Consider the following 21,717-nt stretch of genomic DNA (forward strand, 5'->3'; position numbering starts at 1 on the left):
AGGTAAAACTGAAACTGAAGTTTTGCCTTATGCTTCTCTATCATTCCTAATATGTGATTTTGTCAATATTGTAAACCAATGTTCTATTTTGATTTGTCTATATTGTGTACCAGTGTTCCTTGCTCTTGATGCATTCAATGGCAAAACCCTGTTTTGATCCCTAGTAACTGGCAAAAATCCTCCATTCATTCCAGCCCTTAAGATTTTTGACAGTATTGTGAGTCACTCTTACAAGCCCAGATACTGTTCTAGTGCCACATCTAGTATGGTAGTTGAATGAGCTTGAAGTTCCACAATCCTTTCCTCAGCTTCTGCTCTCTCTATTTAGTGGTTGATTAATTTGGGCTAAATGTTTAACCCCATAAACTATTCATCTGTACATGAAAAGGCATAGTACATGTCTTATTGGGTTTTTGTAAGGGGGAAATAATATTTAATGTGTTAAAAAGAGTTTCACAGTTCAAAGTCACAATTTAGAGTCCCATCTCTGGAGTATCTTCCTTCTAATCCAGTCCTATCCACCCTCCCTTGTCATTCCTCTTACTATCAAACAATGCCTGGCACATCAGGGAGCCTTCAGCATCCTGGTTCAGCTCTAAATTGGTTGTAAAATAAGTATCAACTCTGATTGTATCTGCCTCTAATTATAAACTCCTAGAAGAAAGAGTACCAGGATTCTGTAATTCTACTCAAGTAACTGACATTTATTAAAGGTTTTCTTGGTACAGATGATAATGACTTACTAAGACAAAAGGAATAAAGTAAACAATTTGGTTGCAAATTTATTTTTGTAATTTTAATTGTGACTTGACACAAATAATGATTATGAGAAAAATTATAGTAAGTTACCAAAGTTCTTGTAGGCCATAAAGCATTTTACAAAACCTTTATTAGAAATCACAACTGTGTCTCCATTTAGAATTTAGAAAATCAATGTTTACAGTTTGTTAGATATTGTAAAGGAAATTAATGCCAGACTACCTTTCCATTTCAAATGATTTCTTAACTTGCAATTCAGAAAGAAGGCTTGGATAAAATGACCTCTGTCTAGACTAGGGGCATGATCAAGTTTCACCAGTGAAATACAAACTTATGTTCAATTCCAGCAAACAAAAGATTATCAATTAAGAGGTTTGTACAAACATGAGGAAAGTGGGGTTTTGTTATAAATATTCTATGCAAATGTGTGTATAAATAATTACTGGATTTTTTCATCTACCTCTCACCTGCACTCTTCAAAAAAAAAAAAAACTTGTATCTAAAATGGCTGTTTACTTACATGCTAAAAGTTTGATCTAGGAAAGAAAGTTACATCATCAGTGTTCTCAAATAAAATGCTTTTAGGGAAAACTTGAATGTTATTGCAGACTATTCAACAAATTGCAATTTTGGGTAGAGTACCAAATGGATTTCTGTTTTATCGAAGTAAAAAAAAAAAAGTCACTCAGGAGCTGGACTCTGTAGAAATCTGTATCTGGGCATCATGTATATAGTTTATGGCATAAAAGTTCCAGTTTGGTTGAATTCTAAAAGGCTTTTGAGATGCAGATATGAATTTTTACAAGATTCTAATTACAAGTTAGAAGCCATGTCACTGTGGGAAATTAAAAATGGAGACAATTAGAGAAAATTCTAGTTGAAAGAAAAATGCATTATGGAAAAAGCAATAAAAGCCCACAAAAATAGGAAAGTAAAATCACTTCTCAGTAGCCTCTATGATTCAATTGTAGATCGATAGCGTGTAGTTAATGCATTACCAGGAGAGCATTAATTTGCAATTACTGCAGGTGATCTGATCCGCTGTGTTCTGTCCATTGACACAAATGACCTTTTGCTGAAAGAGATTCGGCAGTCATTATTTTAAATAGAGCAACAGAAAGGCAAGAGAAATGTAAGGTCACTTTCAATCAGAAGCATCCTTACCCCACACAAAGTGGGAGTCTTTTTCAGATAGCTCCAAATAGGTAACAGGGTAAGGTGAGCCTGAGAATGATCATGTCTGTTTGTGTCATCAAATAGATGTTCTATTTGATGGTGTGTAAAAGTGACTCAAGGTGAAAGTACAAATGCTCTGGATAAACATAAAGTGGACCTTTTATAATTCTTTACAAAGAAAGCACTAAGAGACTTTGTTTCAACTAAGTATGTGTTTTGTGATGTTTCCTTTTGGTCATATAAGCCAACTAGCCCAGAAGGGAGTCTGATGACCCAATTATCAGACATACTGAAAAGCATGTGGAGCTCAGTTCTCTAGAGATTATTGTCTAGTTGTAAACATTTGGTCTGCCATATCAACCTCCTATTAGGCAAAGGAAACCTTAGTGGACTTGACTTTTTTCTGATAATGCTCCAATGCAAATGTAAATGCATCCGATTTCTTGGGATGTAATCCTATGATCTTGGCCTTATTAGATCTATGAACATTTTATACTTCAGCTTTGTTATCTGCAGTGTGGGGATAATAACAACAGGTGCTCTAACCTGCTAGGATGGTGGTAAGGATGAAATGTCATCATATGTAAAGTATTTCCAAAAGCAGTTGTAACAAAGTATCCATGGATAAAGATATTGACTATCATTGTCACCCCCTACTATTTTGATTAGAGGTTGATAATAATGTATTGACAAAGATTTGTAAACCAAATTTACAACTCTATGCTGCATTGGGATAGCATATATCTTATAGCCCAGGTGACTAAAATTAGAGCCCAAGGAAAGAAGTGCTAACATTTTATTGGAAAATAAAATCTAGAGTACAGAATAACAGAAAATAGAGGCGAAACAGAGAAAGATGGAATTTAAATATGTGGTGATGTGCTTGCAAAGTTGGTTACTGCTTCACAGCTGCAAAGGGACACTAATGGCTGTAGGTGCATTCCAGCTAGACTAGGTAGAAAATAATCCTTGACAGAAAATGGAGATAAAACCTATCTTGCTATCCCGTTGTGCCTACCTTCTCCCATTAGTTGAAGTTCTTCCTGGAGAGTTAACATCCCCCCCACTCTGGGTATGACTGACTGTGAAGGCCTTCCCCCAGAACCCCAGAGCCCATGGTGTGACCTAATGTGGACCTTCATCCAGGATATTTATCTTTGCACTTAAGTTTAGCAAGCCTTTATGTTCATATAGAGATAACTTGTTACCATACAATTTAGCCATTTAAAATTATCAGCAAATTTTGCCTCATATTGTGCAAAATGATCTCCATATCCCGTTTACCCACTGGCTCTACTGCTTTTTAAAACTACGGAGAATATATTTGTGTTATTTGTCACAGAAGCACAAAATTTCATAAACAGAAAACTTTATCACAGACTCAGTCACTTATTATATTCATATTGTTCTTATTATCTTTGCTTATGACCATGGGTAGCAATGCTAAATTTATGAGTAAGTACATTTGTGTAAATCTACCCAATTAAGGTATCTTTGGTAGAGACATTCCCTGATTTCTCAAATGTATTCCATGTATTGTAGTATTAAAATTAGAGTGCATTCTTACAAATAAGCACTGGTGATTCTTGATAGATCCATGCTCACTTTTGATGCAAGTATTTTAATTTTAATTATTTTAATATTTTTAAAAAACATTATATTAGGAAGTGCTTCTTGTTTTAAATTCTGGTTTGTTGTATATTAATATTGCTTGTCTCAATTTATTCACTTTTAATAGAGCATTGATGTCTATTTTTATTTTTATTTTTTTAGTTTATTTTAAACTGAGTTAATATTGGCTGCTCCCATCAATTCTTATCACCACTACCACGGACCCTCTTTGTTCTTTCTCTTCCCCTCCCCCATTGAGTGTTTTAGTTCTATAGTCAGGTATCAAGAGTTAGTTTTTCAGCTTGACTTTATGTAACTATTTGTCCTTCTTCTGATTTGGTTCACTTAGCATTATCCTCTTAAGTTCTAGCCATATTGTCATCAATGGCAAGAGTTCCTCCATATATATATATAGTTAATTAGTTAGTTAGTTAGTTAGTTAGTAGTATTCCATTTTTCTGGTCCACTGCTCTGTCCTTGGGCACTTAGGCTGTTTCCATTACTAGCTGTACTAAATAGGACTGCAATGAACATACGAATACAAGCAACTCATCAGATTAGTGCTTTTGTATTCTTCAGGTAGATCCATAGGAGTGAAGTTGCTGGGTCATATGGTAGATCCGTTTTTAATATTATGAATGTATATCTTGACTCCCAGGATATATATTTCCACTTCTTTTGACTGTCTTAAAGTGACTAGAAGTTTAAGTAAATAGTAGGTACATGGATACATGTTTATAGAAAGATGCTTAAATATGTTACTGGATGAATGTCAAGATCAGTGAATGTTTGGAAGAAAAAGTATCTAAATTTTGAATAGTTCAGAGATCACGTTCAGTAACCCTTTATCATTCTCAGAAATATATTCCTGAACCTGAGTTTTGAAGATCCTAAGTACTAGAAGATTAAAATTAAAAAAAATTGCATCAAATCTGTATTTTTAAATAAGGTAGATAAAAGGTATGGAAATATTTCCTTTAAAAGGGAAAAAATCTAAATGAATTAGCCTTATAAACATGCTTATGTATTTCTCTTTTCCCAATATTTGGGATATACGATTTCTCTGTTGTATTTAAATGGTCACATACATTTACTATTTTTGTTACTCATAAGTCTTTTGAAAACTTTCAAACCAAATTTTCCTGGCTTGAAATATAAATGTTACTAGTTAAACACCTCTATTATCCTGTTCACTGATCCTGCTCCACAAAATCAGAGGAAAGAAAGACAATGATTGCTGTTAGCTTCTTTTGTTTAGCTGACAGATCTGAACCAAGAGGACATAAAACCTCCTAGAACTAAAATTTTAGGCATGCAAATATCAACCTTCATTATCCCTAAATCAATTATGCTGTGTTTGTAAGACAAAAGAAGATAATATGTCTTTGGATCAAAATATCAAACCTCTGTTTCAGATAGCTGGATTAATCCCACAGTGATAGACATGTCAGATATTATAATATTTAGCATATTTCTTCATGTGGAAAATGATAGGATTTCAGTTGTCATGCTTTGAGGGCATGAGCCATAATCTAATTATCATCTCCCTAAATCAATCACTACATCATGGATATTAACTCCATCCTCATGACTCTAGAGGTAATAATGTATATGAGGTGAGAAAAAGTTCTATGACTCATGATTGGACTTGGAAACAGTGATGCAAGCTAAAAATCAATTTAGTCCCTGGTGAATTCAGTATGGCCAAATACCCATACCTGGCTTCACACAACTAAATTCAGAATAATGCATATTTATAAGATCTGATGTTTCTAAAACATATGCATTAAATGTGAGTGAGCTCACATTTTTTTCAAAAAACAAGCTAGCTGCATTTTATGTTAGAGCATTATATAATTAGGCAATACTCCTTATAACGGCTTCAGAAAATAAACAGTAGTTTAATGTATGGTGTGACGTTTTTATAGACGAGATTAAAATGTAAAATACATAAAATTAAATTTACTTGCACTTGTCTTATTTATCTTTAATTCATATTCCTACTGTAATGTATATTTAATTCTAATTAATATCCAGTGATTGATTCAAAGCCTATAGTATATTTTTGTGGGGAAAGGATAATAATCAGATTTTACTTTATGGTCCTTTAAAGTTAGTCATTTCCAGTCCTCCCTGGTGGTGCAGTGGGGTAAAGCACAGCACTAAAAAGCTAAAGCCACTTCAACATGAGTTCGATCCCAAACTGAGAGGTGACCACATGGTGTGGCAGACCTCTCCTGATGTGCCCGCTGCTCCCTCAGCAGTGTACTTTGTTGAACTGCCTGTTCTGCTCCCCACTCTTTCTCTGGTGAAGCCTCTCACCATCCATGAATCTCTGGCTTGTACCCCTGTTCTGTATGCATAAATAAATCTTAAAAAAAAAAAAGTTATCTGTTAAAGTTAGTCATTCTAGTCTCAACATTGTCTTTTATGTTCATTTATGTGTGATGATGAGCTAATTATTTACAACATAGATGTGATCATTTTAGTCCTGGGTCACAAGTAACAACTTATCTTGAAATGGATCAATATAGAAAAACACCTCAAAATGGATCAATATAGAAAAACACCTCAAAAACACTAGTCTTGTGTTAAGATGCACAATTAAGAACTTGAATATTCTTATTTCCAAAAGAAAGTCACTGTGTCATATACATACCAAGAACCCTTCTTGATATCTAGTACTTCATAATTTTTTTCCAATTGAGTTCTTAAAACAGGATTTGAAGAAGGTTCATTCTGAGAGATATAAGACAGGCAGCATATAATCCCAAGCTACAGCAGTTAGACAGTGCACTTAATAGTTGAATAAGGAAATAAGCCAGAGGACTGGATCATAAATTAGTGTGCATGGAAGAATAAATTAACAAGTCGGTAATTGGTGAATAATAGAAAAGATTATTTTTTAAAGATTTATTTGTGCATACAGAACTGGGGTATAAACCAGAGATGCAGGGGCATTGAGAGGCTTCACCACAGACAGAGTGGGGAGCAGAACAGGCATATCAACAAAGTACACTGCTGAGGGGAGCAGCAGACGGTTCAGGAGAGGTCTGCTGCACCATATGGGTCATCTCAGGGAGCGCTGAAGGGGCTGCAGCTAGCTTGCAGTGCTGCATCCTAACCTGTTGTGCCATCAGGCAGGGCCCAGAAAAGATTTATTTTAGAGAATTATCATCTTCAGGTCTCTCTTCTATGGTTCAAATCCTGAGTGATCTGTTAAACGCTCCTTCCTGCATCTCCGGCAGAGAGAGAGACTAGCTGTATCAGGCGTATGCCTGCATGAAAGGAGGCAAATTATTTTAAACAGCAGTACCTGCACAAATCTGGCCAATAATAAGTTGATCATTAACCTTAAACTATTTAGAATAAGTTAATGAAGTTGTAATCTTTAAAAAGGTCTGAACTTGAATAATTAAAGATAATTCTTGAAGATGAAACTATTGGTCCTGATCCAGTGAAGCAGATAGATTCACATGAGTATGTGGGTGATGAAGAAACCCAAAAATGAACTAAGTGGATACATACACCAAAGCAGTTAGAGATACTTGCTTAGCTTCCCTCCTAATTCTATTTTATCTGATCTTCATGGCAGCCAGAATTTAAATTGCTATATATAAAAAAGTTAACATCCATACATATTTGTGTGAAAATTAAGTTTTAGCATGTTGCTTAGATTTGACTTGATACTATTGCTCAATCATTGTTAAGTATAATCATTCTGACTTACACATTTCCTTAGTTGTTATTCAAGGGGGTAGCTAAAAAAGAAAAATCCAAATGACAGCTGCTGTCAAAATACAGCTAGAAACACTACATAAGCCATGGTCAACGTATAGCCTCTGTCAACAAGGGTGGTGACAAACAGGACCCTACATATCTAGAAGGTTGCTAAAGAAGTATAGCTGTTTCTTTGCATCCTGGCAAAACAGTGGTAGACCCAAAGTATAACACAAGGAGGGCCCTCCCTGGTGGCACAGCAGGTTAAAGCACAGCACTCAGAAGCTAAAGCCACTTCAGCATGAGTTCGATCCCCACCCCAGAGGTGACCCACATGGCACAGCAGACCTCACCTGACCCGCCTGCTGCTCTCCTCAGCTGTGTACTTGTCAGTCAGCCTGTTCTGCTCCCCACTCTGTCTCTGGTGAATCCTTTCACCACCCCTGTACCTCTGGCCTCAGTTTTGTCTGCATAAATAAATAAATCTTTTTTTAAAAAAGTATAACGTGTAAGTGGTGCAGTGAGTGATGCAGTTTCTAAATGCAATCCAAAATGAGATAAAAATTATTTTCTGGTTGGTTGGTGTAAATTCTGAATTTTGACATATTTGTATAAGTGGAGGGAAAGCATATTCCACATTTTGTGTAAGTGGAGGGAAAGAAAAGTATATTCTTGACAGGAAATGAAAGAGCTGTGTTTGTCACAGAATGGTACTATGATGAGAGCCTCATCTTGTTTCATTCATTCATTGTCTTGAGCAAATCTTACACCAGGTATGGGTCTTTATGTGCTAAACACTCAATGAACAGTAATGAATGAAACAGATACAGTCCTTGTCATCTTACCGTGTCTCTGAAAGATGGTGAATGAGACCCACACAATAATATCTACCAGAAATCTGTTTAAGACACTAAACTATATACTTCATTATCCTTTCCTTTAGTAAAATCCTTACAAGAATTCTGCCTGGAAGAGAGATATTGACATATTCTCATTTTCACATGAGAGCCAGGTATTAGTTTAAACAGAAAAGCAGGATTGCACAGTGGTTATGAGAAAAAGTTCTGGGGCATATTGACTCAGAATTTGAACCCTTGCTCTGCTGTTTATTAGAAGGATGATCTTAGTCAAGGATCTTTATCTCTGACCCTCTGTTTAACCATCCGGTAATCAAAGAAAATAATAACACTTAGCTCTTGCAAGTGAGGTTTAAGTGAGGTACTACAGATGATCATACTTAGCACCATGCCTGGGACATAATAACCACTGAATAAATTTCAGTCAAAGTGCAGTAAACAGAGGAATTTGGTGTCAAACAAAGAAATGACAGTGACGACAACAGACTGTTAAGTACGTTTCCTCTTAGGGGTAACTTGTTCCAGTTTACAGGAATCTGATTCGAGGGCAATCTTTTGTCTTTATTACCATTCCTGAGATTTTCTTTTTTTTTTTTTTAAGATTTATTTATTTATACAGAACCAGGGTACAGTCCAGAGATGCGGAGGGTGAGAGGAGTCACCAGAGACAGAGTGCGGAGCAGAACAGGCAAATCTACGAAGTACACTGCTGAGGGGAGCAGCGGGTGGGTCAGGAGAGGTCTGCCGCGCCATGTGGATCTCCTCTGGGGCAGGCGGGGATCGAACTCATGCGGAAGTGGCCTTAAGCTTCTTAGTGCAGTGCTTTAACCCACTGTACCACCAGGGAGGGCCGTCCTGAGATTTTCTTATGCCAAAAGTCCCTTGAAAGCCAAAGGAGATCCTTTATATCTGGGTGATCTAGATCAGTTTAGATATCCAAGACTTTAAAACCCACCTGCACTATAAAAGCCATGTGAACTCAATCCAGTGTCCATGTCCTGAGGCTTATATTGATAGAAGTACCTGAGCAGCCAAAATGTGAAACCAACTAAGAGTGATAGAGTTTTAGAACAAGTTCCATTAGGATAAAATCATCCTTCGGTCTCTCCCTGGTGGCGCAATGGGTTAAAGTGCCGCATTGTGTAGCTCTAAGAAGTCACTGCAGCAAAAGTGTGATCCCTGGCCAAGGAGCTGACCCACATGGCACAGCAGACCTCTCCTGACCCGCCCACTGCTCCCCTCAGCAGTGTACTTCAGTAGATGGCCTGTTCTGCTCCCCACTCTGTCTTTGGTGAATCCTCTCACCCCCTGCACCTCTGGCCTGTATCCCAGTTCTGTAAGCATAAATAAGTCTTAAAAAAAAAAAAGCATTCTTCCAATCTTAAAATTAAGGCTCATGGAAAAAAAATGTACAAAATGATGTAATAATAAACTTTTGTAATAAAAAGTAAATAAAAAAAAATTAAGGCTCAAGTGAGTACAGGACTCATATATCCATGTTTGTCTAGAAAAATGCCAGTGTATGTTGATTGTCCTAGTATTTTCACTAATAGTGATGTATGCATGTGTGTGTTTGTATGCATGTATGTATGTGTTATGTTCTTTTTTTTAAAGAAACACCTAGCATACAACTTAGTACCCCAGTTTTCTCACAGAATCACAAACTTTTTGAACTGTTTTCTACCTGTAGAACACAGAAATAACAGGAATAAAGACTAAGGCTTTGATTTTTTTTTTAAACTGCTTTTTAAAAACACAAACCTTTGGGCTTTGATTCTCCTATTCTCCATAGATTTGCTATACTTTCAGTTTATTAGCTTGAACTTTGATAAACTTTTTTTCTATAACACTTAACTCTTAAATAGATTATTCATATTTAATCAGGAGAACTTTGTACAACTTTTGTGTCCCACACTAAATCAGCAACTCAGTTAAAATTATTGACTTGCTAGAAACATCCACACGCTACTCTCACAAATTTGTGTTTTTATCAATAACAGTCATGAATTTCTGAGTTTTGTGTGCTTTGAATTAAGACGAGAATGGTGTCCTTTGAGAGAATTTCCCATATTAGCTACTTTTTTCTCAATGGAGGCAAAAAGTCCTCCCTTGGGTTATTGCATGTCTGCTTCTGTTACTGTATAGAAGTAGCCATATACCTTTATCCATCTTCAAAATTCAAAAAAAAGTTTTTCCATGGGTCAGTTTGCCCAATAGACTCTTCTCCCCAGGCATGTTGACCTCTTCTCTTTCTGTCATCGAAACCCCATGTGACATTTTAGTAAATGATATTGCAAATCAACTTTTCCCAGCTATGCTGACTGTTGAAAAGAGAGATTGCCTACAATTATGGATTTAGTCATCCGACAGCTATTGTTTGAATGTTTCGTTTCTGTTTCTTGCCCCACTTTTACAGTAGGGCTTGCGCAGCTCTCTGTGTACACACATGGCAACCACCTGTGTTACTGCAGAGTAATTGACACTGTCCCACAGCAGTAGCCCAGGAGGGGGAGAATCTATTTTGGTAGCAAAATCCTACTGCCTTTGGTGCCTCTGATGCACAGTGATCAGACTTCCTCAACTGCAGCTACGGCCCCTAACCAAAGAGTAGACAGCATCAGAGCCTGGTCTAGTGAGGATGCCACGTCTTACCTCAGTCTGTCTAGGTAAGCCTGCAGGGATGCTGCACCCTCAGTAGCAATGTCTTTTGGAGAGACGGAAGGGCAGTCACTGTACTTTGTACCTAGTTGTGCACATTTTATCTCTAACCCCTCATAAAAGGAAGTCAGAGATGCTGTAGCTCTTCTTTATTATCATTTCTTGGTTCAAGCCATTATTGAGAGCTGGAGCCAATGGAGCTGACCTTGCAGCAGATAGATCAGAGGAGGAGGACAGAGGCAATCTCACCAGCAGGGCATCTTCAGGCAAGTTGTGTCCTCGCAAAGGGCAGCATACACAATCAGTCGCAGAAATGCTGTTTGAGTACGGAAAGGGGGCAGGGCTTGTCGCCTGTGCTGCACTGAGAAATAGGTAGAGAATTGATGCTTAGAGTCTGGTTGGCAAAATGTCATTTGTTGGACATATGTTATTCTTGATAGTCTGTTTTAGCTCAACTCTGGTTAGGAAGTTCATCAGGTTATGATCATCGATGGACTTTGAAAAGCAAGCTGGAAGCTCTGTAAAATCCCTTCTTGGTTTATGAAAGGGGGTGTTCAGATACTCAAAATGTATCAGAGAATATATAATTTAAAGGTAAAATGAGAGGATAAGTAGTGGGACTGACAATAAAATACTAATCCTGTACCTTTAGAATTTATCAATGAGTAGGCAATTAAAGAAAAAAAAAAGAAGTAGTAAGCAGAACTGCTTATCCATCAAGTTACTGTACTGAACCTCTGAAAAACAACATCTGTGAGGCTATTTGTTGTTCTTTTTTCCTCCAACCCAGTTTTCTATGGTCAGAACAGAGAAAACTGAACTCAAAGCCAGATTTCTTAATAGGCTGGCATTCAGACAGCTATTTTACTTAGTGATCCTGTGCGGTTTAGTAGCAAAGCTGAAATAAGCCTTCTCCTTTTGGGGGACACAAGATGGTATTCTGCTGAATACTAGAATTTTATCACTTGGGGGAAAAAAGCTGCTTTGAGAGACCTAAGAGTATAAAAGCATTTGAGATCTCAGAAGGAGTTTAAATCAATGCACCGCCACAGTTACAGAGCAGATGAAAGAGTCTGCTGTCTCAATTGCCGGGAAACTACTTAGAAACACTCACTTTGATTTCTTCACGTAGTCCGTTACATTACTGCTAAATGCAATATATAGGGACATCATGACTTTGATGTTGTACAGCTCCCACAAATGGAAACTAATGTGATAGAACAACTAAGATTTGTGGTTTTATGTGGATATACAAATATATCCACGTCTAGTTCCCTGTGTACTGTGTATTTCTGGAGGGTGTCTCTTCACCCACATCTTTAGAAAACTTTAATTTAGGTGTTTTATTCATGAGTTAGATATTATTAGGATCACATAAAAAGGTATTGTTTTCTAAATTATTATTTTAATATGTGTTGTACTCCAGTTCCAAAAATGCAATATAGTTTTATACTATTTGTCAGTACTGGTCACAACTCCATTCATTGAGGAATTTCTGATTCCAGGTCATCATCAGAAAATCGACTTTTTAGTCAGTGGATGTGGACAGATGGAATTAGAAATTGCATTTCTATCCAGTGACAGCAGACATTTGTTTTCTCGTTTCATTTGTAAGCCTTCAATTGTCCATGGTGTTCTTAGGCCCCTATTTTCAAAATATCTGTACATTTCTGCTATCAGGCATTAAATAATAAATATGAAGTCACATGACTGTCTTAAAAAAACTATAAATATGCCTTTATTTAATGATGTAAGATTTAGCAAATTTGAGATTTTGAAATTTAGATAGGAGAACAGAAATCAGAAGATGTAAGTCTCACCCAGTGTCACTGCCACTTGCTCATATTTTGAGTTGGGGCATAACATTCATTGCCTAGTTTTGATTTTCTCACTTTTTAAGCAGTTGATAGCATCAGCTCTGTCTTCCTCTCATAATTGCTGTCTGTACAGAGTAAGAGGACACTTGAGAAACAGGTCTACAGCAGAGAGAGCTTTAGCTCGGGTGGGGAGACAGGCCTGGCTTCCAACTACTGGTGTACACGAAAAGATTATTTAGCCTTTCTGGACTCCTGGTCTGTGAAATAGGGAGCCCAATCTGGACAAATGTCAAGTTCCTTTTTATTTGTCAGCCTGCATAGAAAATAGTAAGTCACTATTAGTTATTTCTGACTTTTTGGCGGCATGCTATAAAAACTAGTAAGAATGTGTAAAGTATTGCAGATGTTTGGCTATGTCTAGATAGTTTAAACCTTTTTCAAAACAGATTAGTAAGGGGAACTCATAGGGCCTGGGTTTTTTCTTTTTCTATGATAAATCCCCTTATTCCCATTTCATCTATGGACTATGTTTGTGGGAAGACTCCAGGTCTTCCCACTAAGTCTGTTTTTAGTGAAATTTGGAACATGAGGATCACTGTAGAATTTCCACTTTTGCTTAAATGTAGTTACTCTTCCCTATTTCTTTTATTAATCTAGAGAGTTGTTGAGTCTACTTTGGACTTAAATTGTAAACATATATATTGTTTGCATGTAGCCTGGAGGCCCACATTTCTAAAGCCTCAGGTATAGTTTTCCACCCATGTGATAAGAAATGAAAGGGATAATCATGATTATGGGTTCATTTGATTGTATCTCATAACTCAAGATCCATATTTTAAATCCTCGTCAGATTTTAAAATATATTTGTAGAATGTGCTGCTTTGTGACTCAAAAATGTTTAACCCCACAGAGTTCTTTTTCTTTGGAACTCTCCTCTATCTAGTTATCTACCTGGGGTTAGTATTGAATTTGAGTTTTATTGGTTTCTTAGTAAATTATCTTTTATGCTTCAACAAAGTTGGCCTTTTCTTTACAAGCAAAACATTCCATTTTGAAAGCTACGAAATGTTTTAAATTCTAGATTGCCTCATAATAATCAGGAAGTTTAGAGTCATTGTGTCTGGTCTTTCTCATTTCCACCTATCTGATATAACTTAATCTTCCCAGCAATAAATTGAATATAATCGTCCACTTTTTTCAATTTGGGATTAAGAAGAGTGTACTTAAGAGGTGACTTGATGGAGCTCAGTCACATAGCTGCTGAAGGAAAGAGCTGTGTCTCAAGACAAGTTCTTTAAAAATACCAGTTATTTTTGAGGTAATTAATGCAAATAAAAATGAGATCCAAGACCTTTTCTCACTCAATAGAATGAAAAAGTGGTAGACTCAATATAGCATACCCTACCTAATACACTCCCCGAAGATTTGTCCAGACTATGAAATTTATTTTTGGTCCCAATTGAGTTTATGAAATACTAACCTCTGTTTTAAGTACTTATATATGTTCCTTTTAGTTTCCTATGTGCTAAGTGTTGAATGCCCATTTTTAAAAACATTTATTTATTTATGCCTACAGAACTGGGGTGCAGGTCAGAGATGTGTGGAGGATGAAAGGATTCACTAGAAACAGAGTGGGGAGCAGAGCAGGCAAATGTACTGAAATACACTGCTGAAGGGAGCAGCGGGTGGTCAGGAGAGGTTGGCCCACACCACGTGGGTCACCTCCCTAGCAGGGGGTCGAACTCATGCTGCAGTGGCTTCGATAGCTTCATAGTGCTGTGCTTGAACTCATTGCTCCACCAGGGAAGATCCTAAAAGTCCATTTTTAAATGAAGAAAATGGCTCATACTTACTCAGCTAAAGTGTCCTGATTTCTCTGTTAACTGCTCTAACCTCTAAGCTATACTTCTTGATATGGCATTAAAGGCACAAGATTTGACTTGAAGAAACAATTCTTCAAATCCAACTCTTTCTAGTGCCTAAGTAAGCAAGTTAGGCTCTCTTCTGCCTGTCTCCTATGTTGGTTCCAAGTACTGAAAAAATCGTATCTGTAACACAGATTTTAAAATGTAAATTATCACAGGTAATTTACCATTCATGTGATCATCTCATTTAATGAGAAAGGAATTGCACCCACAATCTTCTTTCACCTCCCAGGTATTTGTACCGTCACTTTGCATAGACAGACTTTCATTAAATGTGCCTGTATCTAAAATGAAAATTCAGGGCACTGTGTCAGACCTCTGGACTGTATTTGGAGCAAGGGGAGCTTTATTGCACACCTCAAATCCTGCTGCACGGGAGGCCACCACCTACTCAGCTGCTGTGCAGGGCCTGCTGAGAATCTAGGGGTCCCTATTTAAAGCAGGTTATTCGTGCTTATGGAAATAATTAATGGTGGCAATGATCCTTCTAATGGCACCTGATGCCCTGCTGTGAACAAAGATAAACCAGCCTTCACCATAAAGAACTTACAAATTATACTAGGCAAACATGTTAACAGCTATTAAGAGTCCTAATCAGAGCTGTTAAACAAACAATTAAGAGATGTCATATAAAATACACCCATTTAGGAATAGCAGCTACATGTTTGGAGTTTTAAAAGGAGCCCTTTACCTTCGAGATAGAGAGAAAGCCCACCCTCAGAGGCGTACAAAGGTTAGGCAAGAACCAGCCACCTTTCTGAGAAAATCCATTTCCTGAGCTACAAACCCCGTGGACAAAGCTCAGTTCCCAAAGGTGTACTTCCATGCTAAGATTTATCTTTAGTCTTATTGCTATTTATTCAGAAAATGACTCTTGTTTCTTCAATGATGACTTCTTATTATAAGTAGTGTTGCTTTAAGGGGTCATAAAAATGTTGCTGCCACATAATAACAAAAATCAAGAAGAAATTATTTGCCTGGAAGAAATTTACTTTGCAAAGAGCCATTCAGATAAAGGTGAGATTCATTCCCACAGGTACTTAAAACTGGCTCTTCTGAGTGTCGTCCAGCAACATCAGCACCCCCTGGGAGCTCATCACAAATGCAGGATCTCGGACCTCATTTCAAACCTGTACTATCAGAATCTCATTTAAATGAGCTCCTCAAGCAATTTATATGTATATTAAAATTTTAAGGAAAATATTGTGTAGAGTTCCTACTATCTGAAATTCTATCAGGAAAATTAATGCTTTATCTTATTAGAAAGTAGAAAATAAATTATCTACTTTAGGAAGGTAAGTCAATAGTGTCACATTTGCCTTATGATGAAACATCACTGGAATGGTCCCCTGCGGTTTCTGTTTGATGGTGGATTCAGAGTACCCCCTTCCAGCCCATGGTCAGGTTCTCCTCTTCTGGTTGTTCTTTCTATCACAGCATCAGGATAGCTCCCCGTTATGTGGGACTCTAGGGATGTCCTTAAATATCACAGGAGAGGTGGGGGAGAGAGAGTCTTTCCAACCTTAGGTCCAACCATGTTTCAGCTTACTTAAAATACACCATACCTGGCCCTCCCTGGTGGCGCAGCGGGTTAAAGCACAGCACTGAGAATCTAAAGCCGCTTCTGCATGGGTTCGATTCCCACCTGCCCCGGAGGTGACCACATGGCGTGGCAGACCTCTCATGGCCCGCCCGCTGCTCCCCTCAGCAGTGTACTTCGTTGATCTGCCTGTTCTGCTCCCCACTCTGTCTCTGGTGAAGCCTCTCACCGCCCCTGAGCCTCTGGCCTGTACTCCAGTTCTGTATGCACAAATAAATAAATCTTAAAAAAAAAAAAAATACACCATACCCACTCAACACTTCTTGGCTGAGTCTGTCCTAATTAAGTTGTACCATGATTGTAGATAAAAAGAATCAATGTTCTTTTTAATCTCTTCATCAGACAAAAATCAGAGACTGAGGTTAAACTTTACCATTCATACATTGAAAATTGCCCAGATGTCTTTTAGTAGCAAGGTTTTACACCAGTCATGAACATCTCATGAAGCTTGACAGGATATGATTTTCAAAATCTGATTTCTTATATTCATTTGGGAACTGTTTATAATACAAAGTACACCCACAAGTATATACTACAAAAAAAAAAAATAGAAACTTAGTGGAAAAAAAAAGGATTAAATGTAGCATCAGTTGATCTTTACAACTCAAAACAAAACAAAACAAAACAAAAAAACCTGTGGAGGAAATTATAATGAATTTCTTTACAGCTGTTCTGAAAAACAAAAACAAAAAAAATCAACTCTAAGAAAGTTATAACAGACCTAATTAATGCTTGAATTGCACTGAGAAGTAGAATTTTTTAAATGTAGTATAAATGGGCTTCATGGAAAGTAGCCCTATCTGTATTTACTTTTATTTTCAATATTTGTTCTTACAGGATAATAACAAAGCACATCAGAATAGGAAGTGAAGGGATTTTGTTTGTGATTTTGTTTTGGTTGCCTTCTGCTCATACTATACAAGACGTTAAATAAAATAGGATTTCGTTGGCAGTGCTCACCTAGTAGTAGCAGTATGGATCTTTCAGAAGAATAGCTGTAACTGGGTTGGGCGTCATATTGATCATTTTAAAAGCATCCATGTTTGGTTCATGGAATGGTTGGAAGCAAAGACAATTATAGTTACATTAAAATATTTTTTTCTTTTGTCAGTGTCGGTATCTTAGTCACATTAGATGCATGGTCATGAATTCTGGCTCCATGATCTAAACAGGTGGCCTGGAAAAATCATTTAACTTCTGTAAGACTCAGTCTCCTCATCTATACAATAACACTCAAAATTAAACCCACCGTTTAGGGTTATTTTGAAGACTGACTGAGATAATACATTAAACACTGTGTAACAGTACCTACCATGGTAAGAGCTCACAACATACTATAAATTACATTGTTTTATTCTTGTATCACCATTTAGCCAGTGTTGATAGGAATCTGATATACAGATTTCTGAGCTATTATGAATTGAAAAGCAGCCATGTCCCCTATAACAGCCATTTTTGTCTTCAATACAAAACAAAAATCCCATAAAATGGTTCTACCAATTTCCCTAACTTTCCTTTCTTGTCCTGGATCCACCATTTTGCAGAGCACATTGACTCTGCATTTGCAGTTCTCTGTCCTCACCCATTCCCCAACTGTAAATTGGCTGTCGTGGGGCAAAGCTTCTCCTCTAGCAGTGCACATGTAGGTGAATGTCTTTCTGATCTAAACCTAGTGATCACTTTCAACTCTGGTGTTATTTGCCCTCCTGCCACATTTGACATCTTCCTTGATGCTGTCTTCTATCCCTTTTGTGTAATGTCCTTCATGATCATTTTTCCCCTTCCCAGAGTTCCATATGTGTCCTTTTACTAAACAGATGGAGTCACTACCATCTCCTGCTGAGAATTCCTTATTCTGGAAACCACTGGTATGTTTTCAGTCAATTTTATCAAGCTGCCTAGCAACAGCTATGTATTAGCTAGTGTGTGAGGCATGAGGGTTACAATAACTATTAATTGAATCCAGAAGGCTTTAGGAGACCTTCACAGAGAACCCAATTTATTCTCCTATTTTCAGATATTTCCTCACATTCATTTATATAGGACATGATTTTTCTTTGTTGGTTAGCATTGTCAGGCACAACAATATATATTAAGATTTTAACATATGGGAAAAGGGATAAAAATGAGTTTTGGTTTGCTTCAGTTTCAATAACTGCATCTTTGGATTGGCTTAGAACATAAATTAGGAAAAGACTTGAATTCTATATTGTAAATTTTGAATTTGAAGTGATGGTGGTCCATCTGGATGCAGAGTTCCTACTGGATATTGTAAATCAGGCTCTGGAATCTGTATGTGCTGTCAAAATGAAGCAAGATCTTTGGGGGAAATGTCAACTCATTGAATCCAGAATCTTTGCAATCTAACTCGTATTTTAACATGCACTCTCATGTCTACTTTTATTATAGCAGGATCCTAATTTCTTGGATTTAACCTCTCACTTCTAGAATTTTTTGATATGTGCTTTATGACTTATAATCTCAAAATTAATTTTTTTCTGAATTATCCACTCATTCAGCATATATTTATGAGGACAGAATAAGTGGCAAATGCTGCTCCAATCACTAGGGATAATATAGTAGCTAAGATTAATACAGGTTCCTCCCTTCTAAAATGCCAGTCTAGCTGAGGAGTGAGCTGCTAATCAAATAGTCACACCATAATTCTAAGTAAAAAAGGTCTGAGCTAAAAGGAGACTTAATCTATTCTGGGCAGTTGGAAGCCTCCTCGAGGAAGTATTCTTTGTCATGAGACTAAGGAAAGAATGGTAGTTCCCCACATGTACAAGGAAAAGGCCTGCTAGGCAGCCATATCATCTGAAAAGTATATGGAAAATTTGAAGAAAAGAGGATGAGTAATACACTGAATAAAAAGCAGGACCAGAGACGATGTGACTGAAAATACAGGCAAGGGTAAATGGTGGTGAAGTTAACTAATGAGCAACCCTTTAACGTGACTACCTCCAAATACAAGAATAACCACTAGGTACTTGATTCCAGCGAAAGAAAGTGAGAGAATTAAAATGTCCTTGGTTAGTGGGCAAAAGGAGGGGCACACCAGACCCCCAAAACTATTGCATTAAATAGGCTCTGCTATCAGAAAAAGAGAAATATGTACTCTGAGTTTATAAGACTGTCAGTAGAAAAGAACTGTATGGGGACTAGTGTGCAATAGAGAGAAGAAGAAGAATATAGTTACCCATCTTCTCAGGAGTAAATGCCCAGGGCCCGTGAGACCTGAAATCCTTTCCTAAGTCCAAGGCACCTCTTGGCAGGGTCCCATAGGAAAGGGGCAGAGAAGCCAGGCCAGTCTGGAAAGAAAGGAACAAAATCAAGATACAAATCAAGATAAAGGCTGCCATTGTCAGCCTCCCCATTGTTCTCTCATCCACATCTCTTTCTAATGTCTCCTTCCATGCCCCCAGGCACCTGGTGCAGTCCAAGACTAAGAAGCAAGCACAGCTTTTTCACATGTCTCTCTGTTCCACACACTTCTCCAAGTCTTCTCTTCTGCCTCCCAGACCATTCTCCCAGTCTTTTCTAGCTTCGCCTCAGTGCCCTGCTCTACCCTTCATTAAGTGGGACAGGAAACATGGAGCTTCCCCTTTCCATGGAGACGGTTACCTTTTCTGCTGTGTGGCAGATGTGATTCCAGAAAAACTCACCTAATTGAATTTTTACACCTACTTTTAACAGTCATACTAAGGTATATCTGGTATATGATAAACTGCATATTTTCACTGGAGTCTCCTTGGTGGCACAAGGCATTAAGTCTCAGTACTATGAAGCTATGGGCAGCCATTGCAGCACAAGTTCAATCCTGGCCAGGGAGGTTACCATGGTGCAGCAGATCTCTCCTGTCTTGCCCACTGTTCCCCTCAGTAGAGTATTTCAAAACATCTGCCTGCTCAGCTCTCCACTGTTTCTAGGAATCACCCACCTGCACTTATGGACTTCACCCCAACTCTTGTATGCATAAATAAATTTTTAAAAAAAGTATTGATTGTCCCTGAAAGAATTTCTGAACCCCTTTGCAAGCCCTCCCTCCCCACCCTCCACCCCCAGGCAATGATCGTTCTGTCATGCCTACAATAGGGCCTGGCAACAAGCAGTAAATGTTGTTGGACAAATGAAAGTTGAGTCCATTTGGTGAATGACCTCTTGGTTTGATGTTGGCTTGGTTGCTCCATCTTCCTTAGGTATGCAGTGCTGTTCAAAATCAGGATTTCACGGTGATCGAAGACTATTGCACCGGCCTCAAAGCCCTGCTATATCTGAAAAGCATCGAAGAACTCCAAGACTGGGACGGGCAGAGTCCAGCTACCATGAGGCACCAGAAAGGGAAACCAGTTCCTCGAATTGCTGAGCTCATGGGAAAGGTACGTGCTTCGCTCGCCTGTGTTATCTGCAAAACACACCTCCGTCCCTGTCTATTCCATGTTTCATTTGCCCTCCCACCATCTCACTGAGCGTCCCTGCTGGAAGGGATTTCTACACTAAAGTCATTCTGAGAAAGACTTGATTACAGTTATGTGCTGTTCTACAAGTACATCTTTATAAAACCAATATAACACAAGGTCATAAAGAAAAAAAAAAAAGATTGAAGTTTTTAGTGTAAAGTACCTCCAAGTTCTTGCTTACTGTGGTGATGACTGGCATTCTTTCCAGTGGGAGGCTGGAAATTTCTTTATTCTTTAACAAGCTCTGGAAATTATAACATTACCTTTCTATTTTCAAGACAATCAAATCACTAGAGCCCTGAATAATATGATGAAGTTTTTTAAAATTAAAATCTAATCAGTATCTTTTGTCACCGCCACTGCTGTGTGGTTAAACCTGGGCTCAAAAGGTTATGTCCCAACTTTCTCACTAACTGCTATTTTCAAAGAAATATACACTACATTTACATTTTGTATAATACAGTGATTTTGGCACATCTTTTCTAAAACAACATTCAGCATTTCGCCTTTTGTGTTTCCTTTGTTATATTCTAAATAGACAACCATTGTCAGAGACATAGCTTCAGTCCTGAATGAGGGGAGGGAAAAATTATAATTCTTAGTCTTTTCAGCTTGTCACTACATCAATAATTAACTTAAAAAAAGAGAGAGGCAAGTATAAAAAGATTCTTTAAGGAAGCATTTAATAATTCAAATGAATCTTCACTTGAAACAGGTCACATGAAAAAGAACGGCAAAGAAAAACCTTGGGTGCTTTGCCTTCTTTGGCTGGTTTAGGGGCTCAGAAAGAATAAGAGAAACATCATAGAGCTGACTTATATTTGGCTCTTTTTCAAGGAAAAATCACTGTTTTTCTCCTAATAACCTAAAAAGAAGGACTTCTTGAAGAATAATGTGTGTGATTGCAAGTCCAGTAATGAAAAACAAAAGGCAGAAAGAAAGAAAATCTTAGAGTGTAGATTCCAGGAAAATGCCGTGATGAATGATTCCATGAGTGGCAATCAAACAGAAAGGCTGGGTGGCATTAATATTTATAATATTGTAATTAGCACAACTGTGCCTAAGCAGCATTATTAGTGTAACTAATCATATTATCATAAACTGAGTCTGCAGTATTTAGACACTGAGTGTTCT

The 21,717-nt window shown here is 37.6% G+C and overlaps 1 protein-coding gene across 1 annotated transcript in view; it reads left to right on the forward strand.

Annotated features, from left to right (window-relative positions):
* DPYD (dihydropyrimidine dehydrogenase) overlaps positions 1–21,717 on the forward strand; it is a 728,688-nt gene that overhangs the window by 597,148 nt on the left and 109,823 nt on the right. The window contains exon 20 of the mRNA XM_004689753.2: positions 20,323–20,502. Coding sequence (XP_004689810.2) covers positions 20,323–20,502 — 180 coding nt within the window. The remainder of the gene's footprint in view (positions 1–20,322; positions 20,503–21,717) is intronic.

This window comes from Condylura cristata, unplaced genomic scaffold (assembly GCF_000260355.1).
Source record: "Condylura cristata isolate star-nosed mole 26May11 unplaced genomic scaffold, ConCri1.0 scaffold00026, whole genome shotgun sequence".
Taxonomy (NCBI): domain Eukaryota; kingdom Metazoa; phylum Chordata; class Mammalia; order Eulipotyphla; family Talpidae; genus Condylura; species Condylura cristata.